The sequence below is a fragment of the Engraulis encrasicolus genome, chromosome 1 (genome assembly GCF_034702125.1).
Source record: "Engraulis encrasicolus isolate BLACKSEA-1 chromosome 1, IST_EnEncr_1.0, whole genome shotgun sequence".
NCBI classification, from domain to species: Eukaryota; Metazoa; Chordata; class Actinopteri; order Clupeiformes; family Engraulidae; genus Engraulis; species Engraulis encrasicolus.
This window is the reverse complement of record NC_085857.1, coordinates 38809392-38822427: the sequence shown is the minus strand read 5'-3', so window position 1 is coordinate 38822427 and position 13036 is coordinate 38809392. Positions and strand designations below refer to the sequence as shown.

Below are 13036 nucleotides of genomic sequence, written 5' to 3'. Positions count from 1 at the left end.
GACAAATGTATGCTAGACGGCTGCCTGCTGCGTGCACACAAGGGCCTGCTAATCAGCTCTCAGCCTGCTCTCACAACGTCACATCTCATTTCTCTTCCTTTCTCTTCTTCTCCTTCTGGCCATCTCTCATCCACCATCTTCCTCTTCCTCTGTATCTATCTTCATCCACTTTCTTCCTCTCATCCGTGTCTGTCTTCATCCACCTTTCTTCCTGTCCTCCGTCTCTGTCTTCATCCAACTTCTTCCTGTCCTCAGTCTCTTGTCTTTGATTCTCTCAGGCATGACAGGAGACTATGAATGCATGCATGCAAACACCTAAGACCTACACTTGCATGTGTGTACAGTATTTAACTGGAGGATATCCTGTGAAGTAAAGACTCGCTCTCAAACCCATTGATGTGCTGAGGCAAGCTCTGACAGCTGCCGTCCCTTACGCACTGTACACAGGCACACATATCAGGGTTTGACACTGGCACCTGCTAACCGGCCAAATTCTGATAAAACTTGGCTGTGGCTAGTAATACTTTCAGTGTCACTAGCCAATTTGACAAGCAGCTTATTCCTTGGTCTGACAGGCCGTACAGTAAGTATCATAGTACCCTATATTCTGTTGTTTGCCCCTTGTCTATCAATTGTTTGTATCTGGGCTTTCACTTCACTTCACTAAGTTCAAGAAAAAGCTCAGTGACTAAAGTAAGTTTTTATTTGCTTACAGTAATATACATCCATGTTGAAAGCTATACACCCATCTTGCTTTACGCCTCATCTTCTGAGGTTAGATGTACACCATCATGATAAAGAAAAAAAAAACAATATCAAATGTATGGCTAGTAGAAAGGCTGAATGGCAAGTAACTCTAGAAAAATCACTAGCCACACTGGCCGGTGGGTGAAAAAGTTCATGTCAAGCCCTGTATCCACAAGCAAAAATACATCCCACTCTCTCTACTGAAAACACATTTACTGTATGTACATATAGTCAGCAGGCATCCAAAGGATGCTGTGTAGAGCTACAGAGCCAGACACCATATCACATCATATCATAATACAGTATAATACCACACAACTAAATGTTTCAGGCAGACATCCTTGAAGCCAGCAGTGCGTATTTAACGGCCATTGTAATCCAGACAGCGCGCATACTGTCATTACACATTCATGACAGAGTCAGTTGTAAACGGGATGACAGTAATACGACAGCGCTCTCTTCACCCTCCGTTGGCCAGCTGTCAAGCAGACTTTGGAAACAATGGCACTCCAGCGGAGAGACGCGTGCTCTTATATCATTTGCTCGCTGCTTTGGCTGAGTCACACAGAGGTGATGGTGTGTTTCTGTATTCCCGTCAGAGACAGTTGCTCCAGCAAACTCCTCCAACATGCGTTATTAACAGTTATTTATTTATTCATTTTTAAAAAGCGGTCAAAACAGTCGCGAGCAGGGACTGCCAAGCTGATGACAAGCTCCATCTGTGGCGTACTTTCTTTACCTGACAGAGAAGCCTTGTCTCAGGACAGCAGGTTTAAAGTCTAAAATGGCCGGCATGTTTCAGCCTGTGCGTGATAACTAGAAAGTAATAACAGTGCATGAATAAATAAATAAACATCTGTAGTTTTTTTAGGACTAAAGGCCTTTGTTGAGCTCCTTTAGGAGACAAGAGGAAAAGGGGGGGTGGCGGTTGAAATATTTATGAGAGAGATGGAAGTCTGAATCTGAATGGCCACTGTGGAACACTCCTTGCCCTCTCTCCTCCTCTTCTGACATCAGAAGATTTAGAACCCCCATGGCCTGCCAGCATGCATGCTGATGCATTTCGGGAGGTTAAGAGCTATGGCTGCACGATATTAGAAAAAAAATGATTCTTGATAACAGTATACAATACCTCGATACCGATATTTAAATGATATTTGAAATAAAGCAGAGTGTTTTTGTTGTCACTAATTTGTTGGTCCATGGCTTTGGTCATGGCGGGCTTCTTGCGTATTTGTTGACATCAGCAAGTAATTGGACTGCACAGAAATGTTTTACATGTTCGCGATAATTAAGTCATTTTCGCGATACACATATTGCCACTCCTTTTTTTTTTTTTTTTTTTTAAATATGTTTTTAGGGGCTTTTGTGCCTTTATTTGATAGGACAGTCTGAGATGGTGACAGGAAGCGAGTGGGACAGAGAGACGGGGTGGGATCGGGAAATGACCCCGGCCGGACTCGAACCAGGGTCCCCGTGGGCATGCAAGCCCAAATGTGGGGGGCTTAGCGCGCTGCGCCACAGCACCCCCGGTATTGCCACTCCTGATTTTGCGATTTCGATACCTTTTCGATATATTGTGCAGCCCTATTTAGAGTTACAGTGACATGGCGGTGTTGCGCCCTGGTACATTGGGGGGTTTTAGAGCGAACACGACCATCATGCGTCCAGATATATTGGGAGGAGTAGCCATATTGGTGGCATGTGCCAGATGCGATACATTCAGATTCAGCATGGATTTATCATGGACGTCCTGTATCAGATATATCCTATGTACATTGAGAGGTTTGTAAACCATCATGGGCATGTATCGTTGCTGTTGTTTGTCCCCTGCACTCTGGGCTGGACTGGTAATCTGGCATACAGGACATTTTCCCGGTAGGTCGGCAGGCCTCAGGGGCCGATGCTGTTGTTTTTTGTATGTTCGTTTGTTTGTTTGTTTTTCTCGTAGAGACCAGTTCTCAATTACAGTATTTCTCAATTGGTTTTGTACATTTCTCGAATCTCTCTCGCGATTTGCAAAACATGATATTCATTCTCAAAACAGCTTTAACAAATGGCAAAACACCATGGATAACCTGCAAAACCGAGTCTCTTGCTCAAAACCCTTATTTGTCTTTCAAAATCAAGTTTTTTGTGTCAATGAATGTATCAGCGCGAGCAGAATGGTTAGTCATTGTGTCATAGTGTATGGACAAGCTAGTCAAATCAATTTCTCATGTTGTCAATTGAATAGTACACTTTTGAGGATCTTTTCTGAACTGAAATGTTGCTTAGATTGGATGGTAAATGTTGTAAATTCGGCTTTATATTTCATTGATCAGATAAGGTTGAGATAGTTTCATGCATTCAGTGACAAAGCTTTTTGAGTGATATGACAAAAGCAATTGATAATGTACGAAATCACTGAGAATTGTACACAGCCTTGGCATGGTGGACGAGAGCATTTGCTATATGCCGAAAACAATGAGAAACTGATTTGACCATGTGCACAGGTAACACCAGGAAGTCACAATTAAACAAAGACTTTTGAGAATCATTATTCTGTTGTGAGAAATGTACAAAACCAATTGAGAAACTGTAAGATGGGGCAGCCCATTGGTCTATGAAAGTGAAATTAGCTAATCATAATATCGTAGAAAAGCTAGGGGGGCTGTGTGACAGGCTGGCCTATGCCAAAAATCCCCGGGCTGTTTCTCTGGCTCAGTCAAGTCCCGACTGTGCTGGAGCTATAATGCTGGTCACTGGTCAGAGGGTCAGTCCTGGGGAGGGAAAGCTTTGTGGTTGCCTGGCATTTCGGAGTGGTTCTCCTTTACTGAAGGAACACATAGACACGAGTTTGATCAAGCGAAGCAAAGTTCGCCATTAGTTCCTATGAGGGAGGCAAATGCAAGTGAACAGGAGCGAAGCAAAGCGAAACTATTCAACCAAATTTAATACTATGCAAATGAGTAGCGAATTTCGCGTGCGGCGGCCATTCAAATCAACAACACAAATGTTTCATTTGATTTGATTCGCCGCGAGGACCTGATGACGGTTGAGCCGTCAGAATGGAACACTGACCCTAGCGTTAGTGTCATCATTTCTGGTCCTTGAGCTATCTAATCATATCAATCACTGGCCCTGGTCAGTGAGTGGTGAGAAGGGATGGTTGGTTCTATCTATGGTGATGACCGAGCCTCCTCTCATTCCCGCTCACCAAGTCTGGCAGCAGTCATTACTCCATCTCGATCACAACGGGAGAGCAGCCATCACGATCCAAATATTCACAGTCTGCTGTCTGTCAGATAAGAGTCTTCTTCACAGATGAGCACCCAAATATTTCTGGCAACAGGGTCATCTTGGGCATTTTATACCTAGAGTTTATATGGCTGGCATGCTGTTTATCCAGAGGCAGTGTTGCCAGATGAACGATAATTAACATATTTTTGCCATAACTTTGTCCATTTTGTCCTCTGTACGATCCAAAAAACATGATGTACAATAATTTCAGAGTTGTCATTCAGTTCATTTAGATGCCTTGAAAACAACAATTTGTGTCTTGTACAATAATTTCCTCCCAAAAAGCCCCCAAAAACGATAATTTTTAAGTTTTGGTAAGATAATTCAATGTTTTCAATCTGGCAATACTGGTCAGAGGGTATAGGTAGGTGGGGATGGACACCATAGTGGGGATGAGAGACTCTGCTGTCACAGCAGGTGACCAAGTCTGGCAGCAGTGGCTCCGATCGCGATCACAGCAAGTGAGCAGCCATCACAAGCCAAATATTCACAGTCTGCCTGTCAGATAAGAGTCTTCTCCACAGATGAGCACCCGCCAGCCTGCTCACCGCACCGTGGCTCTCAAATATCCTCCGTTTCTGCCCACTTACTCACCTATCACAGTCCCTCCCTCCCTTCCTCCTCTCCCATTGCTCTCTGTCTTTCTCTTTCTGTTTGCCGTTTCGAACTGCTCCTCTATTCTTTCTGCATGGTCTTTCTCTCTCTCTCTCTCTCTCTCTCTCTCTCTCTGTGTTTCTCTGTGTCTGTCTCTGTCTCTGTCTCTGTCTCTCTCTCTCTCTCTCTCTCTCTCTCTCTCCACGCCCCCCTCTCTCTCTATCTCTCTTTCTCTCTCATTTCGCTTTATTTCTCTGACACATGCAAGGCTGCCTGCTCTGCTCAACCACTGTTACCTCGCGCCAAACCCAAAGTAACACACACACACACACACACACACACACACACACACACACACACACACACACACACACACACACACACACACACACACACACACACACACACACACTCACACACGCACGCACACACACACCAAAAACAGCAGCTACGTACATAGTTTCCACCTGGGCAGATCTGCCCCCTTTCCTCCCTGTCATGGCGTAACAGCAGATGACTCAACCATTAGGGCTGAATGACCTCACCACACCACACCACACCACACCATACCACACCATACCATACCCTTCATGACCTTCACTCTTCCAGCATACACACACAAACACATGCATACACATACGCATGCACATTTCATTCACATGAAATATGCATAAGGACACAAATAGGAAAGCTGTTTAGAAAGTAATTGGTTATATCACTTGTAGGACACACACGCACACCCACACACACACACACACACACACACACACACACACGCGCGCGCGCGCGCGCAATTTGGAATAGTTTCTTATATCACTCTGACGTAAACATTCACACATGCACAATCAGGCATGCATGCACATATTTTGTTTAGGAAGTAGTTGGTTATACCACTAGTTGGGCACACACACGCACACAGACACACATACACACACTCTTTAAAACTTCACGTATAAACAGTGCACCCTCATCTGTGCTCCAGTCTTCTTTTATTCCTTGTGATGATTTCTGTGAAAGTGGTGTGTGTAATACCCGCCCTAATGAGCAACGTGCATTTGACAAAAGTGTATCTGATTGCCTCATCCTCTCGCCTCGCCACTTTTGTACTGATTAATAGTTGAGGCCCTCCTTGAAAATCATTAATCATTAACACGTAGAGGAGAGGTCTCTCCTTATTTCGTGAAGCTCCACCAGCCAGCCAGCCGAGTGCTGCTACCTGTGGTATTTGTTAGCTCTCCTCTATCACAGCCCATTTTCTTCTTCTGTGTTAATTCAACCCTTTGTATGTAGAATTCAACACTTGTAGTGTTGTTTTTTAACTTTTGATATGATGAATTAGCGCTAAAATTATAATGCGTAATGTGTCAACCAGGAGACAGGTGTCATGAGTTCAAAAAGTAAAAAGTTCTTGCCTCATTTTTTTTCCAGCCAGCGCACTGAACCAGGTGATTCCTAATTAGTCCAATGTGAAAGACGAGCTCGTTAGTGAAATCACCTGTGCTCAAAGTTGAGAGAGAAGGAATGTAAGCCGAAGAATGTGGCAAGGCCTTCGAGGCCACCGCAAACTAGTTCCGACAGCATTGTGGAGCACTTTTAAAGATGATACATTTTGCTTGCCCCCGCACACTGACGTGAAAATTGTTTGCAGCAACTATAACATAGTAGTAGCCTGGGGATTCAAGAATGGGGTTAATCGAGCAGAAAAAATGGATTTGGACTGTAATCAACAGGCAGCAGTGGTAGAGCGAAGACCTTATCTCTCCTCTCTTTATGAGCCTGTCAGAGGCACACATCCGAATTTCAGAGAGTAAAGTCCTGCCTAATTTTTGTTCCACCCAGCTCACTGAACCAGGTGATCCCTAATTAGTACAACTCAAAAGATGAGCTTAGAATGTATGACAGGGCCTTTAAGGCTGCCGATAAACCAGTTCTGACACCGTTACGGTGCACTTTCGAAATAGACACTGCCCCCACATTCTGGCAGCTCATTGTATGCAGCGCACAGAGCATTTATTTCTCCTTTATTTTACTAGGGTAGTAGCCTGTGGATTCAACAGTGGGTTTTATCGAGCAAAATAATTGACTTGAGTTGCAATCAACATGCAACAGTGAAAGAAACTGTAAAACTCCAACTCCCATTGTCATTGTGACACAGCACTCCACAGCACACAAGTGCACACTGCACACAGTGAAATTGAATTTATGCCTCACCCGTGCAAGGGGCATCCTCCAATGGCGCCAGAAGAGTTTGCATTGAAAACATTAGAGTCAAATGTTGACTGTACTTTGTTCAAACACCTGCAACAACTGCTGAGTTCAAAACGTAAAAGGCTTGCCTCGTATTTGTCAACTCACTTAACCCCTTGACCCCTAATTAGCGCAACTCTAAAGGTTAGCTCATTAGTGAAATTGCCTGTGTTACAGTAAGAGCAAGGTGAGAAGGAAAGTGAGGCAGGAAGAACTTACTTTTTCGATTTTCAAGACACTGGTGGCTCGATGAGTTTGGCTGTATGCTTAGTCATGCTTTAAAGGGACACTGTGTGAGATTTTTAGTTGTTTATTTCCAGAATTCATGCTACCCATTCACTAATGTTACCTTTTTCCACCACCATCAAAATCTAAGTATTCATTATGACTGGAAAAATAGCAATAGGGGGATCTTCTCTATGGTCCGCCATTTTGAATTTTCCAGAACTGGCCATTTTCAGCTGCAAAAATGGCTGCACTTGAGCCATACCAGAAAATATTAGTTTATTACTTAGTAAACTTTCATGAAAACATCGAATTTGCCAATAGGCAACCCAGTTTCAATGAGCTGCATAGTTGCAGTGCCTTTCTTGACCATTTCCTGCACAGTGTACCTTTCACAAAAAAAACTCAAATAGGTGGTACTGTCTACCAATAATGGCACTATTCACACACCATTATACCTAAACTATTGTGTCATATTGTTGTTCTTTTCTTACGGTATATTAAACATTGATATTATATTAGACCGTGTATCTCAATTGGTGCTGTAACAGTTTGCTGCAATATTTCTACAGTATTACTTGGTCACAAAAACAGTGCAAACTACAAACACACATATCTGAATGCCTCTGCTTCTGTGTGTTCCTCTGAATGTGACGCTGGTTCACTCTATTATACAGTGGCCTTTAATGTTACACATAGCCTACTGTATCTGAATCAGTGTGGTCTTTGCTCTCCCACAAACCTCTGAATCTGACACTGGTGCACTTTTTCACTCTTATTTTGTCATTTTGTTTTCCTGCTCCCGGATCAGACATTTTTTAGATGTGTGGGCTTTAACCTACCCCTTCTGTCTGTACTGTATCTCCTCCAGACCTCTGAATATCACACTGCTGTTTCAACACTGACATTATATTAAGCATCTTAACCTGTTACTCATATCTGAATGTCTCTGTCTCTGCCTCTGTGACACTGCTGTTAAACACTAAGGGCCAGTGTTTTCAACACTGACATTATATTAAGCATCTTAACCTGTTACTCATATCTGAATGTCTCTGTCTCTGCCTCTCTGACACTGCTGTTAAACACAAGGGCCAGTGTTTTCAACACTAATATTATATTGTGCATCCTCAGCTGTTACTCATATCTGACTGCCTCTGTGTCTGTGTGTCCCTCCTCCAGACCTCTGAATGTGACTCTGGTGTTCAGCACCAAGGGCCAGCGGTATCTGCGTGTGGGCCTGGCCGTGCCTCTGCTGGGCTCCGTGGCAGCTCTGCGCTCCATCGTGGCTGAGGAGGGCAAGATCACCCCAGACCAGGTGAGACTGGACAGCTACACACACACACACACACACACACACACACACACACACACACACACACACACACAGACACACACACACACACACACACACACACACACACACACACACACACACACACACACACACACACACACACACACACACACACACACACACACAATATTGTATATATAGCTGTCTGTCTGTCTTTGTGTGTGTGTGTGTGTGTGTGTGTGTGTGTGTGTGTGTGTGTGTGTGTGTGTGTGTGTGTGTGTGTGTGTTCTGCTTTCTGTTTCATTCTCTCTCACATGATATTCTGTTGCATAATGGGTGACATGATGTTCTCACGCTGCACCTTTAGGGTAAGATTAGGATTAGTCTTATGTACAGTGTACATACTGTAGGCATGCACTGTGAGGTTTTTTTTGAAGAAGTGCAATCAACTCCGTATTGTTTTACCCATTTTTGCCTGATGACTCGTATGTGTTGTTTGACCTTTGGTGCCTGGAGCGACATATACGTTGCATTCAGGCTCTTGAGATTTCAACGTTTTTAATACAAATGTGGGTATGTTACAGCTGAATGAACACATTCTAATGATGCCAAGAGGGTCTTAGGGTTTAAATGCAACTTATTTCATGTTTTTATGTGCATCAGAGGCTGTGATATTTAGTTTTTTATAGATTGATGCCAACTCTCCCAACAAGAGCTTAGGCATTCAGCAGGCATTTGTTGCAGGTGCTTCAGGCATCAATGGGTTAAGGAAAGCTTGGATGTAAGGATGGACTTGACTAGGGCTGGGCGGTTTTGCAAAAAATTAGCATCACGGTTTTCTTGATGAAAATTGATATCACGGTTTTCTGCACGTTTTTTTGATATGCGACGATTTCCCCCCAAATCTTAATCTTTCTGAGGAAAAGATCTCAAATTAAATGTTAAAATGAGATAAAATCATGAATTTAAATTAATCTCCATTTATATTTTATCATTTTTTCATTTCAATAATATTTTCTATAATTTAGTTTATATTTCCCTATCCAACAAAGGGGAAAATGCAGCATTTCATTAAATAACCTAAAATCTTGACCAGGGTGTCATAGATTTTTCAAGGAAGAAGGGTTAAATGATTATAAGCAGCTGTTTTTTTTTTTTTTTCCAAGACAGCCCAAAACAGCTTATTTCGTTCTACACCTGGCAACACTAATGGCTTATTTGTCGTTCTACACCTGGCAACACATCCGGCGCGTTGCGCTGCCGCTGGACTAGCGAGTAAACAACAGTGGGACAGAAACGAAACAGACTGAAGACAGACACTGAAAACAAACGGATTTACTTGACATTGTGTGCATGTTGTCTTTGAATTAAAGTCCAAATCCAACGTAGAAGGTATTTTGTCCGGTAGTTTGTGTCATATTGTGATGTGTTTCGCTCCTATTTTGCCCCCAAATCATTTCAAACAAATATAGCAATGTAGCAATGTATCTTGTCTGCCCATTGCATTTGAAAGCTAGGCTACTTTAGCTTATAAGCAGTCTTAACAGCACTGCGCACACAGTTGGGATGGTAATTAAATACAGTTAAGAATCAGATAACTGTTGTAGCCTGTTAACATAGCACCACATAGAATTGCCTTTTATTTAACTTTGTGAGATCAAAGGTAGGCTAAATGAATTGAAATGTTTGTCATGATTCATCCATGCCATGTGTGTTCATCATGTTTCACTCTCACTAGCCTCTAGCGCGTAACCAATTATTTTATTAGTTCAATCAACATCTTACATTGTGGTGACATTCCCTAGTAGAACAGCAACAACAGTGGACTTAGCAGAGTTGAAATGAAGTGTCAGAGACTTATGAATTAGAAGAATCTTTGGAAGTGTGACACGGAGTATGAAGCTCACGCACATAACATAGTAGGCTAAACAACAACAACAAAACCGTCTCTCATCAAAAAGAGAACCTTGTGTAGTGTAAACCGAGATCACGGTTTTTTAACCGTACACCGCCCAGCTCTAGTCTTGACTTTGCTTTGGTATGACTTGGACTTGGGCAAATGCGCCTTAAGTTGTGACTTCACTCACACTTGATTAGAAGGACTTGAGACTTGCCTAGTGACTATGTACGTACGTATGTATGTACGTAGATATGTTAAAAAAAAGTGTCCTCTCTGTTCTCCTGTACTAACAGAGAGGCAGAGAAACCTGACAGAGAGATCTCTCCTATATCCGTGTCTCCATTTCATTGTCAATCACATTTGCTACGTTTACATGAGACATTTAATTCGGAATTACGTAACTGACTTAAATTTTGAATAAAACTTAATTCCACTTTGAAAGCGTCATGTTAACACCTTAATTCAGAATTAATGGAAAGATTAAAGTAAACTCAAAGGAACTATTTAATTCTGAATTATTAATAACGTAGTGACTATCTCTCTTGCCGCCAATATTCCCGTTTTCTACTCTGTCCTGTCTGTGCTCAGCAGATGACTTTTACCAAGCAAGGTGTGAACTTCAGTTGAAGGTCGCTGTATCCTCATGATACATTCTATCATCTCCAAACTTTTTAGGTCATTGTGACTGATTATACTAGACTTGATCATGCACTCATACATTGATCATGCAGTGCACTCATTCATTTTCTCATTCATTCATTCATTCATTCATTCATTCATTCATTCATTCATTCATTCATTCATCCATTCATTCATTCATTCATTCATTCATTCATTCATTCATTCATTCATTCATTCATTTATTTGTTTGTTTGTTTGTTCATTAGTTCGTTCGTTGAATCAATCACATTATCATACCATGTCATCAGAAGATAGACACTCTAAAGGACGTCATATTTCATGTAGATGTTTTACTAAGAATGTTCTACCTGTCAAGTGATGTAACCTCCCTAACCGGTCTTCCATGGCTACAACCACAGTAGTGACGTTGTTGTCATGGAGACAAATACAATGAATAGAATGCATGAATTATGGATGTTCTTTTATGGAGTCCATTGTTTCCCCTGACTAGACAGGTTTCTATTCTGTTTACTTTCACAACTACTCTCACACACAGGGAAGTTAACAGGGGAGGGGGCAAACGGGTTTGGTGTCCCGGGCCCAGGGAGAGAGTTGGCCCAGAACTCGCTCTCCATTACATTGTATGCATTGAGAGGGGAGCCCTTTCAGATGATTTTGTCCCGGGCCCAGTCACACCTGTCAGCGGCCCTGCTCACACACTCACTCACTCACTCACTCATACACGTTCGCATCCACGCAATGCGTGCAGACACGACTTGCGGACACAGGCACGCACATCAACGCACGCAAGCGCACTTACGTGTGCAAGCTTTCAATTCCTACACGCTCCTTTGCACTTCCACTCTCCCACATGCATTGCACACCCTTACGTACGAATTTACACACCTTACTCGATCTGCTCTGTCACGCTCTCTCTGTCTCTCTCTCTCTCTTCTTCTCTCTCTCTCCTTCTTCTTCTTTCCTCTCTAGCCTTTTGGGAGGGCTGGGAATGGTAGTGTAGAGCGCAGTAGGGATATCTGATAGAGTGCTCCACTTGTAGTCTATTGGGAGTGTTGGGGGTGATAGTGTGGAGTAGAGTCAGAATGTCTGATAGAGAGCTCCACTTGTGCACCACTCGTCCCCCCTCGTCTCATCTCTTCTCTCCTCTCCTGTCCTTTCATCGTCTCTTTTCTTCTCTTTTCTTCTCTTTTTTTCTCTTCTCTTCTCTTCTCTTCTCTTCTCTTCTCTTCTCTTCTCTTCTCTTCTCTTCTCTTCTCTTGTCTTCTCTTCTCTTCTCTTCTCTTCTCTTCTCTTCTCTTCTCGCCTGTTCTCTTCTCTTCTCTTCTCTTCACTTCTCTTTCCTCCACATTTCCTCCTCTCCTCTCCTCTCCTCTCCTCTCCTCTCCTCTCCTCTCCTCTTCTCTCCCCTTTCCTCCTCTCCTCTCCTCTCCTCTCCTCTCCTCTCCTCTTCTCTCCTCTTCACTATTTTCCCCTCTCCTGTTGTTCCACCACTGGATCTAAATGCCTTTTCACACTCACACTTGCGTAGAAGTTATCCTCACAGCATTGCATTGATATCAGTCCGAAATCAGGTATTGCAACTTTAGAGCTTCATTACTTTAACCTGGGACATTGGCACTTAGAGGTGCATTGTGTAATTTTTTAACTAGTTTCTTTCCAGAATTCATCCTGCCCATTCACAAATGTTACCTTTTTGATGAAGACTTATCACCATCATCAAATTCTAACTATTTGTGATGAACAGGAAAATTGCACTTTTCATACTTGAAAAGGTAGATCTTCTCCATGTCTGCCATTTAGAATTTCCAGAAATTTACATATTTAGCTGCAAACCGTTCTGGGCTTTGGTCATACTAGGAAATATTTGTTTATTATTTAGTAAATGTTCATGAAAAAAATCTAATTTGGCAATAGTCAGCACAGTTTCAATTAGCAGAATAGTTGCAATGCCTACTCTGGCCACCATCCTACATAGTGCATCTTTACTGTAGTGTAGACATGATGGTTTTCACCTTTGACATTTTGCTGTCAGACATGTTTAGTAACTGTAACATCATTTGAGCTGTACATTTTGAATCATTTGGGCATGAAGGAAAATGTATTTT

The 13036-nt window shown here is 42.5% G+C and overlaps 1 protein-coding gene across 1 annotated transcript in view; it reads left to right on the top strand.

Moving 5' to 3' along the window:
• Positions 1-13036, top strand: part of usp43a (ubiquitin specific peptidase 43a) — a 172095-nt gene that overhangs the window by 86697 nt on the left and 72362 nt on the right. The window contains exon 5 of the mRNA XM_063201860.1: positions 8275-8410. Within this exon, the coding sequence (XP_063057930.1) occupies positions 8275-8410 (136 nt within the window). The remainder of the gene's footprint in view (positions 1-8274; positions 8411-13036) is intronic.